The sequence below is a fragment of the Strix uralensis genome, chromosome 5 (assembly GCF_047716275.1).
Source record: "Strix uralensis isolate ZFMK-TIS-50842 chromosome 5, bStrUra1, whole genome shotgun sequence".
Taxonomy (NCBI): Eukaryota; Metazoa; Chordata; class Aves; order Strigiformes; family Strigidae; genus Strix; species Strix uralensis.
Window position 1 is genome coordinate 55,650,042 of NC_133976.1, and position 26,440 is coordinate 55,676,481.

The 26,440-nt window shown below is 44.4% G+C and overlaps 1 protein-coding gene across 1 annotated transcript in view; it reads right to left on the reverse strand.

Annotated features, from left to right (window-relative positions):
• The window catches only part of GRIN2B (glutamate ionotropic receptor NMDA type subunit 2B), a 203,737-nt gene that overhangs the window by 63,830 nt on the left and 113,467 nt on the right, over positions 1-26,440 (reverse strand). The window contains exon 4 of the mRNA XM_074869431.1: positions 12,430-12,544. Within this exon, the coding sequence (XP_074725532.1) occupies positions 12,430-12,544 (115 nt within the window). The remainder of the gene's footprint in view (positions 1-12,429; positions 12,545-26,440) is intronic.

Sequence of the window (26,440 nt, forward strand, 5' to 3'; positions counted from 1 at the left end):
CAGCAACCAGGCAAGAGTCCAGTAAGTAACAGGCTACCCAGAGAAAACAGGTTTTAACTAAAGTTCAAGTAACATTGCACATTAATCCCTGGGAATACTTCAGAGTGTTTATTTGAGACAGGGGACTTCTTAACAGAGAAAGTCCTTAGTGCAGATTTCACTAGACTGTACTCTTTTAATCTTTATTGTAAGACAGTGTCTCCATTAGTCCTAGGTTGGAGCAAGGTGTCTGAGCAACAATCAGGAAAATATACAGACACGGAGGACTTATTCTGGGACCAAACACAGGAGACAGAGCATGGATGAGAACAACTCATGTAGGGTCATTTAGATGAGATGTTGGGGGATATGATGTAGGGGAGAACTTTGTAGAGTAGGGCTGATGGTTGGACTCAATGATCCAAAAGGTCTTTTCCAACCTGAATGATTCTATGATTCTAACTGTTCAAATATAGACACACACAGCTCTCTATGGGTCTGTTCCTCAGCCATCCTGAAAGCTGAGACCTCAAATAGCAGCCATCTGTAAGAAAAGGGACAAGGCATGAAGCTGGTGGAAACTACAAATGCAGGCTGATCTATACACATGAGAAGCTCAAAGAAAGCAGCTGTCCACAGGTAGCTCCTGTCAGAGGCAGAAAAGCTACAGAAATGAGATGCTGTCATAATCCCAGCAGTCTTTACAAAGCAAACATAATTAAATGCAGTGATACAAAGAACTCTGACCTCAGCGAAAATGAGCACACGTCTAAGAAGGAAAGCAAATATCTCCCACTTCTGAAAAAGAACAAAAGTAAAGCACTGGCCTGAAAGAAGTGACCTGAGCAATCCTGAATTCTTAAAACACCCAGATAATGCTTGGAGTAAACAGTTAAACTTGACGTGGAGGAGTTGATCTTAGGCAGCAGACTGCAGAAAAAGGGACTCTTTCTATTATTCCCAGACCTCCCAGCTTGGATGGTGAGACTGTTGTATGAGGCTGCTTAGACTGGAAAACTTGCAGTACACCTCTGCTGTCCAGTGCTGCACCCAATAGAAGTTGGTTTACCAGCAAGTACTATTTCTTCTCAAAAAACACAGGATTACATAATGCCAGGGTGGATCTACTGGGAGAACAAAAGGATCTACAGCACCTATTAGCGTTAACATTGCTGTGTGCACCCGTGTTATGTGGTGGGTGGCAAGCTGCCCTGCTGCAGTTTCCCCAGTCTCATAAAGGCCAGCCCTGCACTGACCAAAATAGTGTTCCGATTAAGCTATGCAAAAAATGATTTTTCAAAGCAAGGTCTGAACAATACAGGAAAAAAAATAATTAAAGGTATTGCTTCAATCTAAACCCAGGTTTGTTTGCTCTTTTGAATTTTCCAGTAATCAAACTCGTCCATTCAACACACACACAAACATCATGTTCTCTATCAGACATGATTAATAAAAGTGATGGAAATTTGGACCCAAACAAACATCTGCAAAGACACTTCAAGTACTCACTGTCAAAGGAGCTTCAATTAAAAAAGAAATAAATAAATTTTAAAAAATCCCAGTCCCAAGGTCTAGACCTCTCTCCTGAGGTGTGACAAAGACCACAGTTTAAACCTCCGTTCTGAGTCAGGCAGAAGGAATTTGAATGCAGTTTTCCCATTGCCTAGGAGTCTGTCCTCACCAACTGGCTAACAAGGCTCTGCGATCTGGGGGAAGATGCTGCCATTTCCTCCTCCATGTCACCTCTGTGAGTGATATCTAAAGGCTTTGTGAGTCTACACGAAAACACCAAAATGTCAGTTTTCATTTACAGCAATAAAACTTCCAGAATAAATCCTCCATATCTGACCAAAATTAATTAATATTTTCATAGATCCTGAACTATGTTTTTTCACAGACTCCTTTGTTCCTCCCACCATATTTCTGAGGCTCGGGCATTATCATCTGGAAAGGGAAGAACACAGACCTTATCAGTCCTAGTCTTTAATGATCCATGTCATTTTCCCCAAAAACAGATTTCGGAGACCAAAACTGGCCGGAGTCCAAATAAAATTCCCTCACCTCCTTCCATTTGAGATTCCTCTTTCTTACCCTACACAGCTCTGCAAGCGCTGTTTTGCATCGTTAAACAGCCTAACCCCATTCCACCACACGAGCGGCTGAACGTTACTCATAGTGAAATATTGCCGGTATGTTAATTTTGCAAAGTGCTTAGGATCCTTCTCGAAGGATGAAACAATAGAAATATAAGTCATTATCATGTACAGGAACCGAGGAAATAAACCTAAGGGAAACAAGCACCAGAAACTGTCACACAAAATGCAGACCAAGTCGAAAGCTTAAACAGGAACAAGAAAAAGGCTGTCAAACAATCTTCCAGGCTTGGCATGGTGGGAGACATTGCAGAATGCAGCTAGCCCAACAGAAAGAAATTAAATAAGCCTGGCAAACTGCTGACTCAGTAGAAGTCAGCACAACCCCCAGCACACTTTAGAAATAAACCCAGGTCAATAAATGCCAGACCCTTTCATGAGGAAGAAAGGCCAAAGGATAGGGACAGAAACTCAGATGCCACTACGAGGCAACGAAAGAGTGAGTGCTGGGATCTAACGTTACCAAAGGCAGTCTGAAGAAATTACAGACTCGTGGAAAACACAGTTCAGGCAGAGGGAAAACAAACGACGCTGAACATATTGTATGCTCAAATCGATGACACTAAACGCATGCCAGGGTTCATGAGCAGTGAGAGTAACTCAAGCACACAGTAGCTCCAGTGATAACCACAGTTTTAACACTGAGATACCTTTGAAAAGCAGCAGAGAAGTTAACACATAACAGTTCAGAGAAAACCACAGGGAAAAAGACTGTCTTGGTCTAGTAAAAAACACTGCCAAGATGCAGGTCAGCATCAAGCCAAGTCAACCACGCACAATCAGGATTCAAACTCAAAGCATGGAGCGTGTGAGAACCAGGCACAGAAACGCTGGCCAAAACCAACACCAGAGGAGAGAAACCAGGCCAAAGACACAACAAACAAGCTATTCCTTACTGAAAAAAAGTCTGAGCAATTTTATATTAAGAAAAATTGATTTCAAAGGCATTCAGAAGCAAATGTGTCCAGACTCCTGCTCCAGGAAAAGCAAACTGCCAAAACCCTAGCAAAAAAGATGGGGAAGAGGAGGAAGGGAAAGAAAAACAAAACCAAAAGAAAAAGACAAAAGAAAGAAAAACATAGGGTCCTATGAATATGCAGATGAAAGCACAGCAGCACCTCCCTTCTCTCAAGCCCCATGGAGGGAAAACAGAGTCTCCAGTTACTAACATTGAAGAAACATAAAAATAGAAAAAGCAAAGTATTCATAGACCAAGCAAAGACATCATTGGTATGAGACAGGGTCTCAAGCAAATGCAACTAAACAGATGTGAACACACCCTCCTGCACCAGGGGCACATTCATTCACTGTGAGCCTCCTTCACCAGAAGCTATGCTAGCACTCTCTCCAGATGCTGTTTGGTTGGCTGTTCCCTCTCTGCCCTCATCTCTTCACGAATTTCAAATCTTAAAGCCACTAAAATTCCCATGCTTTCCTCAGCTGTCTTTTCATTGCATAGTCTGGCCACCAAAAGCAACAGGAAATAGACTGCCCCTTCCAATGGTACTGGGGACACCTGTGCAGTTTCTGGCTGCTACAGACTCCCTGAAGTGATTTCCAGTATGTGTCTGGAGGCAAAGCAGAGGAAAGTGAAGTTTGTTGTTCTGTGTATCCATCCAGTGTTGCAGGACACACAACCTGCCCATGTCAGTCCTGAATGAAGTACAGCTGGAGCGATTACTGTTGGGCTGATAAATAGTCAGTTCACTTGTAAATGGAGTTTGAGGAAAAAGTAATTCTTGTGCTCAGATTGAAATTAGAGAAGAGTTTTGGTCTGAAGAGAGGGCAAGGGAGGAGATTCTTAGAGTGTCAGCATATATCACTTAGACTTTTCACAATTACATACTTTGCTTAAAAATGGCAATGCACAAAGTGAAAGCTTTAGAAAATTTCATTTTCACATGATGTTTTTCTATCAAAACTGGTCTGTGTTACAATATGTTTTTACTACATTTAAATGACCTGCTTTTTTTTTTATGCCAGAAAAACATTTTTGCAGACTCAAAATAAGTATGAAATTGTTTTCATTCACCAAAAATTACAAAACAACAGCTATGTTTCTTTCTTTCATTTCTAACCAAATCAACTCCCCCCCCTTCCTGGTTCTTTAGAATACTGTAGACTGATCAGGGATGATAGGATGGATCTTTGATACTGCATTGTGATAGGAACATTTAATTACTCTATCCATGCTTGAAAGCTCATCTTCCCACAGCAGCTCAGCTATCACCTGAATTAAGATATGGATGTTTATTGTCAACATGCTGGGATAACATATTCCCACAATCAATTAAATGCTCACAATGAAAGGGACACAGATATACAGCAACATCTGACATGCCATGAAAACCTCCAAGCTGGTGGTAAGCAAGAGGGTTTTCAACCAGAAGCTATGTGGCTCTGGCACTAGCACACGAGCCCTGCACTGAGAGATGGTACTGCATTGCAAGATGTAGCCTTACCACAGTTTTTTTTTGTTCTCTGTAAAGTTAGGATTATCCCCTTGGATGTTAAGAAGAGTTGTTGCACGTTCTCAACCACAGCTCTCCAAGCACACAAAAGCACCTTTACTGCTTTTTCCCATCTGCCCTTCACACTCTCAATGAGGCCCCCATAAGCTTGCACAAAGCCAGTTATAATTCTCCACTGCTTATCAAAGCCTTCACAAGAGTTAGGCAGTTGGTGTAAAGCCTGCTGCCTACCATGCTGACTAATGTTGTCTGATTGTTCCCTTGTACTCCCCCGTTGGTCCATCTGTACCCATCTGCTGTCTTTTGTCTTCTAATTAAAGTGCAACCTCTTTGGGGCAGGAGCCACCCTTCTGGTTAGCGTTCACACAGCTCCCTGGAAAGCAGAGTCCCCAGTCAATAACTGGATGCTGGGGACAGCAATGATGACACACAAGAAGTGACTGCATGTACATGTGGCAAGGGGGAAACAGTGACCCCCCTTGGTGTATGGCATAGGCAAGTCAGCTGGAAGAAAGCCCCAGACTAGAGCTCTCATCCAGAATGCAAACAAGGCAAGAGCAGTCTTCTCCCATGGCTGGATTGTGTTACCACATTAGTACACTGCGCACAGTCCTCAGGGCTGTCCAAAGAGTCAGGTTGGCAACCCCAGTAAGGGTCAGATGGTTACCATCATCCTCATCAGCTACACCAGCACAGAAATGGTAGGAGGCATTCTAACTACAGCCTGGGCTTAATAAAGATCTCCAGATTTTCCAATATCTGATTTGCATTAGAGGACAAGGTCTCTCCAAGAAGCTGTCATTGTTTCAATGTAAGAATTCCCTCTGGTAACCAAGGAGTAGGGCCTGGTGGAGAAGAGCCAGAATATTTTTCTGCAGGCTCATGAATCATACAAATACAGTCCAAAATTCAGGCAAACAAAGTCAGGAACCACTTCAACAAGAGGTAAAGAGAGCATACAGCTTATACTGACATAATATACAGTGGTTAGGAGGAGACACCCAGCTAGTGTCCTCTTTGGTCAAAGAGATGTACTAGCTCATTACTGCAGGATGCAGTAATCTAATCTAATGGTCTGATACGATCAGTCAGCAAAGATACTATTTGATCAGCATGTCCACAAGATTTACATAGGAGGCTTTTTCAGAAAGAGTGTTCCATTTCTTAGCTGATAAGGAAAGCTTTGTGTGGCACTTGCATCTGCCCTTCTCCTTAGGAGTCAGTGTAAGATTAACATGGCCATAATTAGCCACAAATACATACAGTTACACCCTGGACAACTGTGAGAAGCCAGGCCAAATCCTGACAGTGGATGCAGCACAGGTGCACAAATAAAGCCATCTGTTTGTCTGATGTAATGAGGGTCATCAACAGAGCCATCAGATGTGACCTAGATCAGGTATCTAAGGGACACTCACTTGGGAGTAGGGTATCTATAAAATACCTATTCTTTGATGCAAGTCTGCTGTCTAATGAGAAGCAAGGGATTCGAAAAAATAGTCTCTTAGAGAAATGTCCAGAAAGAACATTTTACAAATAAGAGGGGAAATGTATTTGCAGACTCCCATTCTAATTTTAGCCATATGTGCTTAAATCCAGAATGGTTCATCTCCCCTAAGTGAAGCTGTATCCTTCTAAAAACTGGTTCTATGGGAACAGAATCAGTCACTAACTCTGAGCAGGTTTAAACAAACTCCTATGCCATTTCTTCTCAGGGACAATGAGTCATAAATCCCCATGTACACAGGGAAATTAGCAAAACAAGACTGATTGGCAAAAACAATCCAATTTTCTCTCACAGTAAAAGGAGTCAGTGGGATAAAAAACATTTTCTCTCTGAAGTTCCTTGACATGCTGTCAAGGTGCCAAAACTCCACACACAGAGCAGAACCTGACCAAAGGCGATAAATTCCACCCCAGGGAGGCAAGCATACCTGTGCATGCATGCGTAAGTAATTAGAAAGGCTTGCTCAGGTGGGCACCAGACAACACAAGGAGGAAACTGTCTCAAATGGTCTAGTCATCTTTCCAAAGGTAGGGAAGGTTCTTCAGAGAAGATGCTTGGATTCTTGTTCCTCTCTTATTTTTAAAGGGCCTTCTTCAGAAAATTAAATAAATAAAGAAACCTAAATCCTTCCTTCTGCTGGGAAACATAACAGGTACGTGATTCATATTAGTTCTTCATGGAGTGGCCAGTACCACACAGATCCTTACTAAAAGCCAAGAATACTGATCAGATTTTCAGTCCTCTTCTCCCGTCCTGTTATTTCTGTCACTGGGACATTGTAGCACACAAAGAAATGACAGTGAATATTTCTTTTAATGCACAGAAAGATTTGAGACTAGGCCTGAAGGCTGCAGCATTTTCAGAAGCTACAGCCTCTTCAGTATCTCTGTGGTGTTCATCAGCCCTCCAAAGCTGCAGACTGCAGGAGGTGACAAATGCCTCCACAAGGGCTTTTGTTTGCATCCATCCACAATAGCCTTCATGGGCCAACTGCCTGCTCATACAAAAGGTACATGGTGGAAGTTTGCAGAAATGATGTCCTCACTGGACCAGGCTTAAAGTTTTTGCTGATAAGCTGTCCATAACCCAGTTTTTCTTTCTTATCAAATAAGTGGTCTCTTATGATGAACTTTAGGTTCATCTTTTTCATCTAATCACAGAAATGTAGGCTGGCAGAGAACCACAAGAGATATCTTACAGCATCCACCAGCTCTGAGGCAGGACAAGATAGATTTAGACCCGGCGCTGTTGGGTATTTTTCTATGTGTCCTCCAGCAAATGAGCATCACCAGCAAATGAGCCTCACCATGTCTCACCATGCTAACAATTAGACAGCTCCCTACACATCTAACCAAAATCTTTCTGCTTGAAAATTTAGCAAGATTTCTTCTTTCTGTTTACTGTGGACATAAAAAGCAACTGACCATAATGTCCTTTCTTCAACAATGATTTAGGTGTCCAAAGACTTATCTTGTTCCCCCTTCCTCTTTTTTTAGATTAAAAAAACCCTTGTTTTTTGATTTTTCTTTTCTGAATCCTTCTTTCTTTTCTGTAGCTCCTTCCCACATCCCAAGGGAACCTTTCCCAAGCACGGGTGGGCCTGACATTGCTCTGTCCCAAGCAGGGGACAGTGCCACACAAGTTCACTAACTCACATTATGTGGACTACAATCAAGACTGAACACATCTGCCCATACAGCAGAGAGCAGTGGGACCATTTTTCACCCTATTTCAGCATGAGGGAGTACAGGAAATCTACACTCACAGAGGCAGGTGACAGCATGCCACAGCAAATGGCCTCATTTCCAGGGAGCACTAATGTGTGCAATAGTGTAGGAGAACAGTCTCAGTAGCCTGTCTGTGAATCTGTAATCATGGCCACATCAATGGCTAGAAGAAGCAGAACAGATGCTGCTAATTGATTTTCAGGAGTTCAAAAGTCAAACAATGATAATTACAGGAGCAGCAGCAGGCAAACATTTTATCTGCTGAGGGGAGTGAGGGTTGATAGGGGCAGAGGATTACCACATGCAGCAGGGAGAATGAATCTTTCAGCATAAGTTTCCCATCTGTCCCCCATTAAGATGGCTTGTAGTGGCACCCTGACAAAACCCATCACCTGGGGCTTTGCTCATCCAGCCAGGAGCAGGAGTTACTGGAGCATGCATGGTAAGAGGTGCCCCAGGGAGCCTGCAATCAAAGGACTCTGTGGGGTGGCACAAGAGGTTGCTGTCATGAGCTGCATAGAAAGGTGCTCTGAATCCCCAGTGACACACCTAAGGGAAGCGGCAGAGAAACATCAGTCAAAGGGGGAGGCTGAGAACAACCTAGTGATAGAAGTGATGAAAAACTCACTAGAAATTAAAGAGGAAGAATCCCAAAGAGGGCCTCAGGGATAGTAATGTTTGTGTCATCCCCAGTTTTGCTGGGGGAAAGTGAGGCAGCAGACAGAAGGAGCTGGGAGCTAATGGGACAGGACTGTTGTGCCCTGCCTCAGCAAGGAAGGTGGATGTGAGCAAGAGCTGGAGAGCAGCGCTTGCCAGCTCTCATGAAGGGATCATGAACCCAGAAATAAATCCTCATCATATGTGGGATTATAGCAGAGCAGAGGAGACAGGCAATCAGTAAAGTAAAGAAAAAAGCTGGGTGAAAACTCTTCCAACACACAACTCTCAGACACAAAACCTAGTGTAGTACTGATCCTCTGGCTCACCTTGCAAGACCTCTGGCCCCAGCTCATTGCTGCAATGAGGCAGGGCCCTTCATGGGGCATAAGGGTGGACCTCCTTTACCACCTCCATCTGCATACCTGCCCCTCTATGATAAATACAACAGGTTAGCTAGGCACCCAAAACACACCTAGGCTGTCTGGCTAGTGAAGCAAAAAGCTCTACTAACTAGCTAATTAAAAGGTAGTGAGGGAAGGCATACAGCCTTCTGCCCCTAAGGAGCAGAGAACAAAGAAGTGGATGAAATGCAGCCTATCTGCTTATCACCAGAGGAATCGTTACCGATGGCTACAAGAGCAGAAGAGCTTAGATTACTGCCCCTTTCCAGAAAGTGGTTGCTCTACACGTTCTTTCATGATTATCAGTCCTACAAGGCTTCAGTCTGTCTGAAGGACATAGGAGGAGATTTATCATCATCAGAGTCTGGGGACAGCTGTAGGTCTTCTGGAAAATGAACTCCTGTTCTGAAACACCTGGTGAGGTTTTGAAGATATTTCTTCTCAAATTGGGATGAAAAATCAAAATCTCAAAAAATTTCACAGACCTGAAAGCCTGAAATTGTTCAGTCACTGTCTGCATCTTTCCTGCTCAGAAAATGGAAGACTTCACACCTGTTTTAAAACATTTCTTTATATATATATATATATGCCCCATGAGATGTAGTCCTCACAATCTGTTTGCCATCTTTCAAGAATCAACTGCACCAAGCTGTACAGAGCAGCAAACTGTGTCACTAAATCCAGAGGAGACTAATAAAAATTATCAGAAAACTAAAAAACATGACCTACCAGGAGAGACTGAACAAATCCTTGTTTAATCTACAGCAGAGATGACTGAGAGACAACATGATAGAAGCCTTCAAACATACATAGCGAAGATAAAAAGAGGAAGAGAATAGACGATTCTCTATGTCCACTAGGGAGATGCCAAGTAGTAATGGGCTTAAACTGCAGTCAGGAAATCTAGGTTAGATATCAGAAAAACTTTTCAGGGTAAGGAGAAAGAAGCCATGGAAGAGATTGACTTGGGATTTCATGGAGTTTCTAGCATCGAAGGACTCGCAGAACAGGTGAGACACACATCTGTCAGGAATAATTTCAGTTTAGTTGATCCCTCCCTTAGGCACAGGGAGGGACTAAATGACCTCTTGACATTCCTTCCAGGCACAGCGTCTGATTATGGATAAAAGTGTGCAGCAATGTAATTAAAGACTGAGCTACAGTGAATGCACAGAAGAGGACTGAATCAGTGTTTCTCATGCAGCCTTTCATCTCTCCTCTCCTACTGCCTGAGTGTTTGACTTGGAAATTCTCCTGTACTTTGCACAGTTTCCTCTATATATTGCCTAGAAGTTGCCAGGACAAAGCACCTTGCTAATTTAGCAAAAATTAGTGAGACTTTGGACGATTTTGCACTGCAAATCAATGCATTTACAAAGATATTGTGATTGTGTGCTAATAATCTATGAATAATTTATGGCTTGCATTGTGACATTGCCTGGGAGCTGCTGTTAAGGGCCAGTACTCTGCTTTGCCTGACTTTCTGCAAACGTGGAACAAAATTATGATCTTTGCCCCAAAGAGATCTGTTTCATCCTTATATTTTAATGTTTGCATTTCCACTGAATGGAGAAAATTAAGAAAAAGAGTATGAGTTCCAGGAGTGAAAGGTATTTTTCTGTGATCAGAGCATGTTGGAGATGACTTCTGTGTTTTCAAGGAAGAACCTGCCAGTGTAAAATCCAAACAGCTCAGAGTATGATTATAATAATCTGATCTTTCCACTGAGTGAGACACCCACTTCAAGGTAAAACATTTGTGTTCAGGAAGCACTATGGGCTTTTCATACCACTAATACCATGGCTCATCATAGTCTCATTTCAATCCAGCCCCAGCTCCTATGAAACAAAGAACTGTTCTGGTTTAATGGGCACCAAGCAGTCCCCACAGACAGCAAGGTTCAGGCAGGTCCTAGGTCTAATCCCAACATTCCAGCTCACCTTCCACTATTTGTCTGGTTCTTCTGAGAGACCACAGATACTCTCTTAGAGATTGAATAACCCTCTTACCGCTCATGGTAGCCTCCAAGCCCTCACTGAGGGTGAGACAGGGTAGTGCATGTGACAAGCAGGATAAAAACAGCATTGCATTTAGCTGTGCCTCCTCAGAGCCTGCAAAGCATTCCAGCAACAGATTCCCCACAGCCAGCCCTGCTAATAATCCCTAGCAGGATTCATGCTCCTGGACTTTGCCTGGTGGGCTTCAGTGATGGACAGAGCCTGATGTGAGGTCTCTGCAATCTGAGCCTTGTCTGCCCACCCCCTGTGCAATATCCAGTCAGTCTGCCTCCAAACATGTCCAGGAGTTGTCCACACATGCTGACGCCATGCCATACGTTTCCCCACACTCATGTCCCACTGAGATCTCTGCTGACTCTTGCAACCATATACTCTCATCTGGTCTGCAGTGTGCCAAGACCATGAGGTACATAGGTCTTCCTGGAAACCAGGCACAAGCAGGGGTCTTTCACTCTCTCCCCAAACTCCTGCAACTACTGGGAGACCTTAGTGCCCACCAGGCACTAAAGCAATGGCTCTTCTGCCTCCTTCAAAAGTTGTTTCTCCAGCCTTCTTCTAAATGCACTTCTCCTGATAGCTCCCTATTTCATTCTCATTTCCCCAGGAATTTCTTCCTGGCTTTGGCCATGCAGACCTCTTCCAAGTCCATGCAGAGAACAAGCAACCAAGGAGAGAAGGCTTTCTGTGTCTGGTGGGGCAAAGGGGCTTTTTTCTAAGCCATACATGTGGTTGCACCCAGACCAAGCTCTGCATTCATATCTATTGAGTTCTCTGCTGAATTCTCCTTGCTTTCACTCTGACTTCTCACCTCATCACTTTTCTATATCTTATTTTCTTAGCCCTCAAACTACCCCCTCTACTTCAGTTCAAACCCTTTGGGAGTGCTTGTTCCAAGCCTGGACCACTGACATTTATGTGGGAGGTGAAATGAACCAAAGATGTGCACTAACACAGAAATCCACACCATTTCTAAAATGGTGCTTTGGGTTACATGCAAATTATTCAGAAATATGCAAATTTGGGTCCTTGAACAACTCGATACGATCTCATGTACACATCCTACTTGATGCACCATCCTATTGCAAATGACACTGGCCAGATATATCAAGTACAGTTAACACTGGCATATATTACTAAGTGTGGCTGTAGCTCACAGTCGTTTAGCATATGGAACTTCACTGTCCCCAAGCCATGCAGAGAAATATTTTCTGTCTCTGCCATTGAAACCCATGGCACAGAGGAGGTCTCTTCTCTGAAAGGCAGGAAAGCTTTTGTTCAGAGGTTACAGAAGGGAAGCTGATGAATTTTTTATGCATGCTAATGGAAGAATGTAATGGCATCCTGCATAGAGAAGACAGCAGCCTGGGTATTGGAGATACCAGTGGTCCAGGATGCAAGCAGGAGTTTGCCAGCCCTTGATAAGAAGTACAGAAAGGTGGGGGAGATTATTCTCCTGGAGCCTTCCACTATCCTCTTCACTGACACAGTTTAAGAATTACCAAAGATGTCCTACCCTCTCCCACTTCCTCTCCTTGGTCAGAAGGATGATCACCAGCTTGGGATGCATCTGGTATCCATCTTCACTGAACGACAAATTCCTGCCTTCAAAGGTGACATTGATCAGGTACCTGCAGGAGACAAAAAAGAGCAAGGAGAATGTTAACACTTGGGAGCCTGCCTTCCCCCTGCAGATTAAGCCGGGATGGTAGGAGCACAGTGCAAACAATGGAAAATCTAAGAGGAAGGGTGTGGAGGAAACAGAACAATTACTCCAGGAATCAGGACAATCAGGCAATGCAAGGCAATTGCTCCCATTTTGTGATGGAGATAGGGAAGTGATGTCCCATTGTTGGCTCTCTATGGATTCCTGAAAGCACACATAGATCTCATGCACACACATGTGCCCACAGTCCTTGATTTCCCCTGATCACAAAGGGCAGAGGGATCCATAGTAATTAGCTGTGTAAACACACTCCACAGCCTACACTTTGCTCACTCTCCAAAAGGAATTTCACATGTCATCTGGGGACAGCGATGGCCTCCAGGTAAAGCAGTGGAGACAGCCTCCCCCCAGCCCAAACATCGAGGTAACGATAAGGGAAGCTGCAGAGAGCAGAGTAAGGAGCAGTGCACCTGCAAGAAGCTCCATCCCTATCACAGCCAGCACGCCTTGCTGGGCCCAAAGCAATCATCTGAAGCATCATAGGAGTAGGGACAGTGGATTTTGAGATAGCCCGGTGAAAGTCCTTTTCCCTATGGTCAGAGTCATGCCTTATACCCGGCAAGATCCAAAAAAAAGGGTGATCAGCCCTGCAAATCCCCACAGCCAACGTTAATGATTCTCTTTGTCTGGAAAGGTCCCGTCACTTCTGTGCAAGGCACCCTCCTTTGGGGCATCTCATGTCAGCTGTACAAATGGACTATTAAACAGTCTGGGCTTCAGTCTTGTTTATCCTAAGGCCTCTTCACTCAGCTCTGGCAGCAGGGAAGACCTTTAAGCGGACCGAGATTACAGCTACACTCATTCCAAGGCCTCGCTGTATTGTAAGAGCATGTTAAAGTGATATTGCTGTAAATGAGAATCAAGTCTATTGTTTTCTTAACTGTCAGACCATCCAGAATGACACTGTGGGGAAGAGGAGGAGACAAATACATATTTCACAGTTCAGTGGTTTATATGACATCTCCGTGGCACTCTGACAGTTTCTCCTGTTCATATATTTCACTTCAATTCACAATCCTGTTGCATGAAGTAGATTTTGCCTTTATACACCTGCTCTGGCACCAGTAGCATCATATCACCATGAGAGGCAGAGGTGACCAAGCTGCCTGCAGGGCTAGCCCCAGGATTCTGCCCTCCTGTGCTTTGCCCAGTTCTCCTGTAAATTACACAAGCAACACTTCCATTACAGATGTGAGAGGTTCTTCTGCTCTATTACACCATGACACCAGGAAACATTTCCTGATATTCAGCTTCAGTTTGTACTTCTAAGCTCAATTTGAACCAACTTCAAGAAAAAAAGGGTTCACGCTTTCCCACTACCCGCACACAGAGAACTCCCTGCTAATTTAATGAAAGCATTTGTAACAGAGAAACTTCTTCAAACAAATAAAAAAACAGGTCATGATTTTAGCTTCTTCCTTTTCCCAAACCTTTTTGTCCTAACTCCATTAATCAACCAAACTCATCCACTAATTCTCCATTACCAAGTGCAATCAGCAATTATGTTTACTTCTAAAGGAAATTCCATACTTGTTCCATGTTGTGACCTTCAGGGGAATGCATAGCATAGGAAACAGCCATAAGAGAGCTCAGTGTGAAACATTTGCAACAGGATGATTTTCAAAGGCAGACCATTCATTATTTTTCAAAAGTTGGACCCATTCAGCACCCAAACACTGAAAGAACCCCAAAACGTGAGTCACATGGAAAATCTTAGCCACACAATTGTTCTTAATGGTGTAAAACATCCCATGTCAGGACAATACATGCTTCTTTTCTGGCATTTCTTTCCCAGATGTTTGCATTGCTTTGGTACTGAGGAATGCCAGGCACAGACCCTTGCTGGGTGTGTGTAGCCTACCAGACATATGTAAGGCTCTGGTGGTAGGAAAGACCTTGCAGTGGGACAAGATTACAGCTACACCCATTTCAAGACTTCTCTGCACTAGCCACCAGAGTAAAGACAAAACAAGGATCCAAGAAGATGATGATGCTGTTAGCCTGATGGGAGTTGCAGCTTTATATGTCAGTAGTTTAGAAAGCAGTGCCAACATCTAATTAAACAGCCTGCAATATTAAACAGTTCTCAGCCCTCTCTCCCCTCCCACCCGAGAATGATGCCACTGTGGGAATCTCCCTTGCACAGCCTGACAAGAAGAGTTCACAGAAATCAGCAACAGATATGACACAAGAGGGTGTCATTTCTGTTTGTTTTCCACTGGAAAGATTAGAACCTCTAATAATAATCAAGGAAGGATCATCAGTGACTCCAATCCTTGGAGGTGCCTTGAGATTTACACTTAAAGTGGCACTAAAATCCCTGGCTTCGCACCTTAATAACTGAAATTAGTCTCCAAATTTGGCACAATAACTCTTCAGAGGGTTTTCTCTCGCACCCATTAGCAACATGTTTACTGAAGTTTGCAGGAAGAGTGCAGAAGCAGCTCCCCCCACAGCTTTCCCTGCACTCCTGTAGCTTGCTGGGTCCCATCACCTACACAGGGATGCAGGGTGAAAGCAGCTCGTGGGTAGCTGTGGCACTTGCTTGGGTGCGCTGAGCAAGGGGAGGCCTGCGTGACAAAGCATCAGGGCTTGAAGGACTCCTTGGCAGGCCAAGTCAGCAGCATGCTGCAAGGCAGCCACACTCGAGTGGCTCTGCCCTCTCCACCACTACCACAGAGACAGCCATCCTCTTCAGCAGCAGCGCTGCCCTGGTACACCAACACTACTGCTGCCTGCTTGGCCAGGGCAACTTGCTTCCACCCTACAGCTTACACATACTCCAGTCCCCAAACAGGCAACCAGGGGGCTGGGAGACTGCCTAGCATGTCCGCACTGAGAGACACCAGCTGCAACAGGGGCACAACGTGAGGACAGCAGGCTGTGCATGCAGGTGAGGTAACCCAAGATGAAACTGCCTGTAAAAGGTTTAATTCATGATTTCCTGGATGTTTTGGACTCCAAGATGGAGAGAGAAAGAGAAAGGGGGCACAGGCAATTTAATTTACTTTGTTAGAAACACCTTTCAGCAAAGAATTTTGCTTATGTGGGCATTTCTGGAGCTGCTCGATGCAAGCACAGGAGAGTCAAGCTTCTTCCCCAGCCCAGTGGAGATGCAGCAGTTACAATGCCCAAACTCAGCCAGGTGGGAACAAAACACACACAACACTGTGGAAACAGGCTGACATTGTGAGCCCAGTGGTACGGACAAGCAGGCAGGAACAAAGAAGGAAGGGACATGTCCTTGGGTACAAAGTGTATCAGACTCAGGGGGCACCCGACTCCCCAGCCTATGCTCTGACTGTTGGGTAACATCACTCGCCCTAGATGTGAAGCTGTCAGCCCTGCAAGCTAATGGAGTGTTTCAAAGGATGGTTGGCATAGGAAACAGAGCATTAAAACCACATCAAATGGCCAATTTAGGACCAGCAGAGAGATGATGACATTTTAAATGGTTTCAGCTAGTGACGGAGAAAGCCTGAAGAGGCAAATGTGGCAGGCAGAGGGGGCTTGGGGATAGACAAGGAGGGTGTTGACTGAATTTTTCTCTGCCCCAGACACAGCTCTGAAGAAGATGTGTTTGAAGTCAGCGCTAACCACTCCTAGTTCTGCCTCCAGTGTCTTGCTGGGAATCAGCTCCTCCTGAACCTGCTGACTGGGTGGGCAAATTCGGACATTGCCTCCGTTCAGTCCATCACACTCCCTACCTCACACATGTGCGTGGGCGCACACACACACACACACACACACACACTCCCTGTGCCCTGTCAGTGCTAGTTATGCTCCAATGAGACAAGCAGTCTGTCTGAAATGGCATGATTATCCTAACATCAACCGCTTCCCTGAATAAGACAGGCCATATAAATAAAACAGCCTCTCCACCATCAGCATCGGGGAGTCATCTTAACAGTCCAGCACATGAGGGAAAAACAGGGTGTAGGTGGAGGGTAGGGAAAGAAAGGCTATGGAATACCTCTGCCAGAGAGGATTTGCAGGGCAAAAGGCAGGTGGGGTGCAATGCAGGATAAGGGAATGGGGATGTAGAGCATCACCAGCCTCTTTGGAAACTCACTGTAATGTGAAACACTGAGACCAAAAGTAACAGCAATGAGGTGAAGATGCTGGAAGGCCTTTACCCCACAGAATCTGCATGGTGAAATAGCCTTTTTCTTTTCCCTAGAGACAACATTAAAAATCCACCAGCCAGAGGTACCAGGGACAGGCATAGCTGCCTGCCCAGACCCACTTCATGTTCATGAAAGAGCAAAGATGAGCACATTACTGCATTTCAGCACAAGTGCCCACAGCTCCAAACCATGTTCCCTTGCTCAGCACCAGCAAGACCTACCCAGCCTGGGTTGATGCAAACAGCCTCGGCAGAGTGCATCAGTCCTGCCCTGAGCAGGTCCTGTCCACCCCACATGCCTACTCCTGGATGAGGATGGACAGACAGAAAGGTGGGTGGACTCAAAGGAGAGGGAAAAGGAAGTTTAGGACCAGTGGGAATTCTGACCTTCAAGTGGCAAGTGATTGACAAATAAAGATTTAACCAGCACTAACTATGCTGTTAATAGCTTCTGTTCTCATCTGAGAGACTGAAATAGTGTAGATTTTTTTTAATGAGAAAACTGCAACCAATCCATACAACTGCTGATTTAAACCTCCACTCTATAAATCCATGGAAAGCTTAAAATAATAGATATTTTTTCTCCATACCATTGCTCGACATTTCCGTGGCTGACTCTGCCTCAGAGGATAGACAATACATGCACAGCTACCCAGACCCATGAATGCATGAAGTCTCTTGAGATAAGACAGTCTCCAAGGGATATCAAACCCACTTGCTCACTCCTGAAAAGGTGAGCATGGGCTCCATCTGGGTCTTCAATCAAACGTCCCCATGGCTGGCCCTGGCCAAGTGTTTCAGAGGCTCTTCCATCACTCACTGCCCTGCGCTGCCCCAGCCTCCTGCTCTGCCTCCCACTGCTGCGGTGCCGGTGGCTTGCGGAGTTGTGAAAGGTAGGCACAACTGGCTGTGTCTGTGTAATATCTGTCCAGTGTCAGGTACGATTTACAGCAAAAGGATTCCACGCAAAGGGCACGAGTGCAGCTGCTGTTACGTAACAAGGGGCATGGACTCTGTTCTTTCTGCTATCATGATGAATAAAACCAAAACAAGATAGAAAAAAAAAAAAAAAATAGAAGCCAACCATTGACTAGGAAAACTAAATCTTAAAGGAACAGTATCTCACTCTTCTTCATTTGCTCCTTTCTCTCTTATTGTCAGTGTTAGCACTGAAACTGGGAAGATGCACTGCAAGAAAGAAAGCAGGCATAGAGAAGAGACCAACCAAATTCCAGATTGTGCAGGTATCCTGCACAAGAAAATCTGTACAGGCTACAGCTATTTAATATTACTGGGAACGAACCTGACCTGCTGGCTTAGAGAAACCCCCAGAGCTCAAGATTGTTTTCATTAGGCAAAATGGTTGGGAGAGCATCTAGATTAGGAAATATCCCTCAGGCTACAAGATAACAGAGATATAAGAGATTAATTTGGTTTCTCCCTGCTGTCCACACCTTTTTAAAAGACAAGAGGGCAGATACTGGGCTGGAATAAATCACTGTTATTCAGCTGACATCTATGGAGTGATACTGTTTGATCTGCTGAGATTCTGGCCCCTCACCTCTAGGAAGATGAATTTTCTTGGTGTTTGATCCTGACCTGTGAGATATCCCTTTCTGGAGGAAGACAAATTTCTACTGATCTGTCCTTGCTGTTCCTCCATCATATTCAGCAAAGTTGTTTTGAAAACAATGTATATGTGTGCTGAGACTTCCAAGTGACAGCTCCTATACACAGTGGAAGGATGAATCTTTTCCATCACTCCCCCTCTTAATCATTAAAAAAATGGTACTTCCACTTTATTTCCCATTTCTTCTATTTAGTTACCATGAATTTGTCATTTCAGAAAGACTCTGAGCTGACAGTTCCTGGGGACTGAGGATATATCTATCCTTAGAGTACATAGTGAGCCAGAGCAACGGCAGGGCTGCTTTCCTACACACATTGCTTGATCCTAATGAGATGGGACCATTCCTGAGAACAAGAAGAGAAGCTCACTTTCCACAGTCTGTGCAGACCCCCGCCTCCCTCCTGAAAATATAAGAGGAAACTCAAGTACTGCAGCACAGGGCTTTGAAGCATGGACAGATGTCCACCAGAAAGCAGAGGGAGCACTCATTGTGCAGGGTCATCAAATTACCCCCCAATGGGGAACATGGGGTCAGCTTCAGCCTGGGGCAGAAATGACAGTAATAACACCCAGGTGAAAGGCTGCTTGTCCAACTGCTTCAGTGATCTTCAGAGTTTCCACAATAACTTTCTTCCATGTACCTAATACCATCTAGGACCTGATCTCCCATTTGCTTTTCATCCTATGCAGTCCCTGTCTTTGATAGAAAGGGGGAAAGAGATGCTGCCATTCAGGTCTAGTGGCATTTTACACTCCCTTTGCCAGGGTGCTGCTGACAACACCAAGGCCAGACTGTGAGAGCTAGGTCACTTGTAGGAAACTTAGGATGAGGTGACCTGTTTATAGAAAAAAGGGCAGGATAAATCTTCATTTTGCCCCATCTGCTATGTTGGTCACAGCAATATCTTGAAAATCCAACCAAAGCCAAATTTTTCTCACACACATCCTGACTGACCTATTTTCACAAATGCCAGAGCCAGGAAAAATTACCTATCAAAACCAATTTTTAAATGGGAAAGGGGGATAAGAACTTGGCATCAACATTTTCTCATGAGGAGGTCAACACTTTGTCAGAAAGAAAGAGAACCATAAGATTTGAAAACTGTAATAACATTGGACAGAAAATGAAGCTTCTGGGACAGTCATGCTCCCACACAGTCTGGTCTGTTGTGTGACACCTTCTGCCCTTTCTTTTATGGACAAGACCCCCAAATAAAATACATCTGTAATGTTCCACCCTGAAAGAGTCCTACAAGGAACAGCATCACCTCAACAGGGGAAGGGATATCACTGGAGATTTAGTCCATCCAAGTTTCATGAAGGAGAAACACGAATATAACATTCCCATGCTCTTAATCACAAGACAGTAAATGATTTTCCATGTCAAAATACTCCATTTTAAACCCAAAATGTTTGACTTACAACTTTTCTTCCAAAATTATCTTTTTTGTTGGGAAAATGACACAGTCCTAAATAGCTTGAAAATATACCTCTACACCTTCTGGCCTCACTGGAAATAAAACAGAAATAAGGAAAAGTGTTTTAAAAGCATACTCTGGTTAAAGCTGGGAATATCTATAAATCTCATAGGGAATCAGTCTATTCTCAGAAAGTTTTTTTTATCCAAAAATCTTTGATAAAAACAAATATACTTCTGAATTGACTCACCAAACCTTTAAGTAATAGAAACTAGCTAATAGAAAAATAGCTTTAAGATCAAAATTGTTACAGTGACTGGATAAAATAATAACTAAATGTTCAGTCCAAAATTGGATTAAGCTGCAAAGCTTTACTGAGTTAATAAATTCCTGCCTATTACTTTTTTAAAGTATTATTTTTTGTTGCTACATCTTTCCATCCTTTCTTAATTATTAGGAACAGATAACATATCACTTTTCTCCAAAGTAAAACTAGTCTTCAAGGTATTTCTCCCATTTGAAAGGACTAAAAATTTGCTTATATGGGGCAGTAAAAGCACAGAAAATTACATTTGTCAGAACAGCCAACGGTGGGTCAGAATTATGTCTTGGCATCCACGTAACACATCACTGATGGAAGCTATACCACTAGGAACAGGCAAATACTGAAAGGTTAAGAGATGTCCTTCAGATCTGTTTATCTGTCTTAGGGCACAGTCATACAAACATTGATAGGACAAGTAGTCACAGAACAGAAGTCAAATGAGGCTCTTCACAGGGATTTTTCATCCAGGATGAAGTTTTTCAAGCTCTGTCAATTTGCAGAGCTGTAAAAAAATATTCTAGTTGAACTACTGTCCCCATACAGTGAATTTAATCACACTGACAACAGCCTTACTTTTCTTAATCATTCTTGCACACCCCTTCGAAATCTCCCATGGACCCGTATGGCTGTGGACCACAGCTTAAAACAACTGGCCACGTAGATGTGCATGTCAACATCCCCTTTGGTCTTCTGAAGGTGGCTGGTATGCTGGTAGTCAACCATCAGGGCATGTCAGTATTTACCCAGAGCTCATTCCAGTTTCTGTCTTGGGAGTCACGACCAGCAAGCAGGTGAGCACATCAATTTTCCTCTAGAGCTTTCAGGACTTTCTTGCTTGCAGAAAACCACTCAAATCTGCCAGAAAGGTCCTCTCACTGCTACCAGAAGCCAGACAGGGCTAAACTAGCTGGAGAGACTGAAATAAACCCCCTTATTAATTTTTTGAAACAGCAGAATAACTGAAGTTTTTTGATCCACCAAGAAATCACAAGCAATTTGGGGGTTATTCAACGTTTATCAAGTGTTGAAAGCATTCATGCATTTGCAAGGGCAACAAATTCACAGTGCTCGTGGGAGCAGAGTCATTGCCTGCAAGAAGACTCGTCCAAAAAGTGTGTCTGGATTTTCCTGGCTCTGTAGCAGTTCGGCCAAGATGGCACTCTTATCACTTTCTTCCCTATCACATCTTCAAGGGGGAATCGATTAAAACAAACACACAAATAATCACTCCTGTCAGTAAGCGTGTGGAGGTCTGGAGGCTACTCCTCCTTTGCCAGAGGAGCCGCTCTCTCTCCACTGCTGCTCCCTCTCCCTTCTCCCTCTTTCTCTCCCTCCGTGGGTTGATGTTTCCATGGAAACGTGTTCTTTAGTACTGCTGAAATTACATTGCATTTAAAGCATTAACCCTTCCTTGGGCTGAGGAAGGTCTCAGAACAATTATGGGGTTTTTTTTATTATTCCCCCTCACCTTTAAACTTTCTTGTGATTTTTTTTTCCTTGCAGCATTAGGAAAACCTCATTTTTCCCGCTAAAATCTTCCGGCTAGCTTTTGTCTGACAAGGGGCACAGGATGCATCACCAGTGGGCTAGTGTCTGATTTAAGGCTTCTTTTTTTTCTACGCAAAACCATTAACGCATTTCTTTCCACACTGCATGCAAACAGGGAAAATGCTGCAGTAGCAAAGTAGTAAAGAGTGAGATAGAAGGAGAAGCAAGCCAACCACGAGCTGGCACATGTGAAGAACACAGATTCAGTTAATACCAGAGCTGAACCCCTTGTAGCCCTGCACTGAGCCGCAGCTTCTTCACTGCAAAGTGCCATAACCGTAGACCTCACCACTCCTCCTCGAGCCTGCTTTCTCTTCATCTTAACAATCATGTCTGTAATTAGCCGCCCTTGTCTCCACTTGCAGTAGCACTCCAAACCCTACTGTAATACCTGCTGCAACCAGTACCCTCGTCACCACCAGCACCCTTCCCTGTGCCGCAGCTTCTCCACCCAAACTGCCATCTCTGCCGTCCTGCCCATTGACTCTTTATTGCCAGCCATCACCTTCATCAGCACTTCCAACGCAGCCATTTCTGAGGCACTGCTGGCTTCACTGCAGCCAGCTCAACCACATGACCACTGGCACTTTCTGTGCTCCCACTGTGGCTCTGAAAGCCAAGATGTCCCCATCCAGGTGCTCCCTGGACCCCAGGTCTCAACTCAAAAATTACTCTGTAAGATCCTCAGCCTGCAGCCTTTGCTTATCCCCACCCTGGTCAGAGCCATAACCCCTCTGTGCTCTTCTTCCACTGACATCATCTCTTTTTCAAACACTGGAAAAATATAAAAGGGAGATAAATACCAAGAATCTCCTTCCAGTCTTTCGCCTGGGTTCCTACACTCAGGCATGCCTCCTTTCTGCCTTAAAGTCCAATGACTTGACAGCTTGCAAACCCCTTTCATTACCTCTACCTGGACAGCTACAGGGCCCATATTCCCTTGCACCATCTATTTTGGGTTTCCCAACACACACTGAATGCTTCAAGCATATCTCACCGTTCTCAACTCTTGCCCCAAAAGTCAGTGTGAAGGCTCCTGCTTTGAGCTGGGTGCATATGTAGTGCCATGAGGATGGATCAGTGTGGGAGGAAGATGCTATTCTGAAATGAATGATAAATATGGATAATAAACTCAACCTAAGTCTTTTCTGCCTCTCTCTAGTGGGTTCCCAATACGGGAGATAGAAATATCATGGGTACATTTTGAACACGGCTGGGAACACTGCCAAAGTCCTACTCAGAGTTCACACATTTACATCATTTATATCACATCCGACTTGTGCCTTGTATTATTAACTTTGTTGAGTGTTCTGTGATGTAGTTTGTAGTCCAGGCTCTGTTAAATAAAGTTACACACCCTCTCTCTCTTCCTTTTGGTAAAAGAGAAATTGATGTCTGGGGCTACACAAGGTCTTACTAAGCACAAGGAGGGTGACTGTGTCTGCTGATACAGTCAGTGTACTCCTATATTCTCACACAGTGCTCTGGAAGACCTTTTGAGATCTATCTCTGGGGCCTGCAAGGTACAAAAAGAAAGGAAATGTTTGCCTCGTGATCAACGGTTCAACTCCTAGACCAGATTGGTAGTAACTGAAGATTTTTTTCTCTGCTGCTGGATGTTCAGGAGCCTCTGTGAAACATACAGATGGGGTCCACCTGACAGGTGCCCAACATGGCACTGCGACTACTTCTTCCTCAGCAGTGTCAGAAAAGAGGTTGAAGACAGAAGGAGACAAACAACCCAGATCATGGGACTGAAGAAATTATGTTTGTCTAGAACAGAATAAAGGCATAACAAGGAAAGAGGTAGAGCATTGCTGACAGATCAGGCTTTTAGCTTTCTGCGGGACAGACCACAGTCTGTGGCAGTTGAAAATCCATCACCTTCCGGGAATTCATGCAAAAGAAGGGGAGCTACAATGACCCAGCATTGTGACTTTACGGTTTTGTAAATTGATAATTTTTCCGATAGTCTGAAAAGACTCCAGGTTATACTCCGTCACCTACTCCACATGCCCAATTTAGACTCTGTGACTATTGCGGCATCTGAGGGCAGGTGAGCAGCAAGTGATTCAGATGCCTGGTACACACAGACAATGGGGAGAGGTAATCACAATGCGTAGGTTAGGTGTCTGCAGCAGGCCGCCTGAATGTAGTTGTCTATATAGAAAAGAAACAAAAAGTGAATCCTCAGTGTTTCCTGAACAAGAAAAGAGAGAGAAAGAGTCAACTTCAGCCCATGCTGCCGCATCTCCAGTGAAGTAAATGTGCCATTTTACTCTAGAGCTGCATTTGATCTTAAATTACTCCTCTGCTTCTTCTCTGGGAAAAGGTCAGTTTAAAGAAGCCTCAGGTGTGATGCTAACATCGTGTCAAATAAAAGACTCTCAGGAGGTCTGAAATAAGTACAAGGTGCAAATTTGGGATATATTATCTGAATCCTTTTCCTTCTCCCTCCCGAAGAGTCAGAATGGGAAATCTTCCAAGAATATTTCTTTGCTCAGGAGATTTCCAGGACTCCTTGGACCTAGAAATACTGTGAAGAAGGTTTTCCAACATGCATCTGAGGATCCCAGGCCACAGTGCCCACTGTGGGAAGCCTGAACACAGCACAGATGGAAACAGCAAGCGTGCTGGGAGACCAGAACATTTCCATGCAGAGTGCAGCAGAGGGTCAATTCCCACATCTATTACCATACCACAGCTCCCTCTAGTTCAACCAGCTCTGCTACCCAGAGCAGCAAAGCTATCAGAGTATCCCAGTGCTTTTCAGAGATATCTAAGCAAGTTTATCTAATTTGAGCAGAAACTTAAATGATTTCACCTTTAATTGGTGCTTAAGCTAACAAACTAAAATGTAATCCACAAAGCTCACACACAAGTCCTGATGAGTGTGGGCATACCCTGAAAGCTTGGGAATTAGCATGAGCACCAGGTGGGGTAATGTGGGCTCTTGTTCTGGTCTCATTCAGTACCTTTGGCTGCATCATTTCCGCAGCTCTTGCTGTGCACATACTGTGGTAGCGAATGAGTTGTCTGTACCCTTTTCTGTTGGCAGCAGTCACTATGATCACTTCAGAAAAAGCAGCCTCCAGAGGAGGCACCTTTCAGAAATCTCTCACTCCTCCTTTTTCTCCAACATGTCTTGGGCGCTTAAACGTCACTGATTCAGATTCCAGACTCCAAACGACACAGTCCCTTCAAAAAATCAGTCATAACCTCCAGTGTCACGTAACCAATTCTCAAAGCCATAACCTTGACATGGTGCCCATCAGCTGGAGCTCTCCTCTGCAGCTTCCCACCACCCTCCCTCCAGGAAGATCTCAGAGTCCAAGACAGAGACTTCCCTCTTGCTCAGGGACAAGGTTTTGAAGAGGCAGATGGAGCCTCCCCTACCCACACATTAAACTGAAAAGCAAACTTTTAACACCAAAAAAAAAAAAAAAACACCAACGGCAGGGGGGGTGGGGGGTGGGGGGTGTGTGATCTGAAATTCTTTGTGGATTTTGACTTTTCCATGGCAACAGGCTTGAGAAACAGGAGGGCTGGGGAGGGGGGCGAGGAGAGGGAGAGGGAGGGAAGGGAAGGCAGAGCGCTGAGGAGTGAAGGAGCAACACTGGTACATTGCCATGGAAACCCTCTTGCATCACTGCCAACTGCCAAAGTCAGTCAGGATCCCAGAAATGGGCTTGGAGAGGGACCTGGGAAGGACTGGGGGGGTGGGAGCCATCACCTGGCCAGTTCCGAGGGTACCCCATTCCCACAAACCCCAGCCCCACTCCTTTCCCCCTTTCTCACCAGCCATGACACTCATGGTGCCCTCACCTCTGCTAGACAGAGCCAAATTTGGCCCAGCTGAAGAGTGGGAGGAAATACGGATCAGCAACCAAATCAACAATGGCGGATGGGAAGGAGCGAGGCAGAGAGGGGTAATTTTTCTGATAGCCGTTGGTTTGCTTTTCACCTTTCTGGATCGATTTGGAGCACACAGATGTATTTGTTTTCACACCCCAGATGGCTGCAGAAAGAGGATGTCATTCCTAATCATAAAAATCAAGATGGAAATGTTACTTCCCTGCAAACTTAGCTACTGAGGCAAGGGCTGTGTCTGACTAAAAGTCACCAGGTCACCAGGTCCACGTTTGCATAGGGCCACATCTCTTTTGACTGTGCCTGTCCCACTCAGTACTGCAAATGTTCCAATCTACCTCTAAGACATGACAGATGTTACCATGTTGCAGCCAAGTGAAAAATTAGAGGAGATTCTGCTAATGGAAATGAAGCACACTGTGAAAATGAGTTAATACTGCCTTCTAACCCTCTTATGCAACACTTGGAGGGCAGGCAGTTCAGTGAAATGAATGATCAGCCATTCACACCCCTTTGCATGCTGTATTTCATCAGAAGCCTTTTGTTGCCATAAGAAGTGGTCAAAGACAGATTTTGCAGAAAGAACTTAAAAAGGGCTGGCAACTTCTGTGAACCCTTGCTAGTATTTATAGTTGTACCCCTAGGATGGTAAGGGATGGATGAGTCGTTTCAGGCTGCAGACGGCTGCAGACGGCAGGAAGGAATTGACTCCTACTCCAACCACACAACTGGCTAAGCAAATTGTGGAGGAAGATTCCCTTCTCCTGAAGCATCTGTTATCACCCATCTGATTGCACAATGAATCAGTAGTATGAGGATAGGCTGCTGTGAGGGTGGGGGAAGAGGGAGAGAAAGATTGCAAATCAGTCATAAAGAAAGGAGAT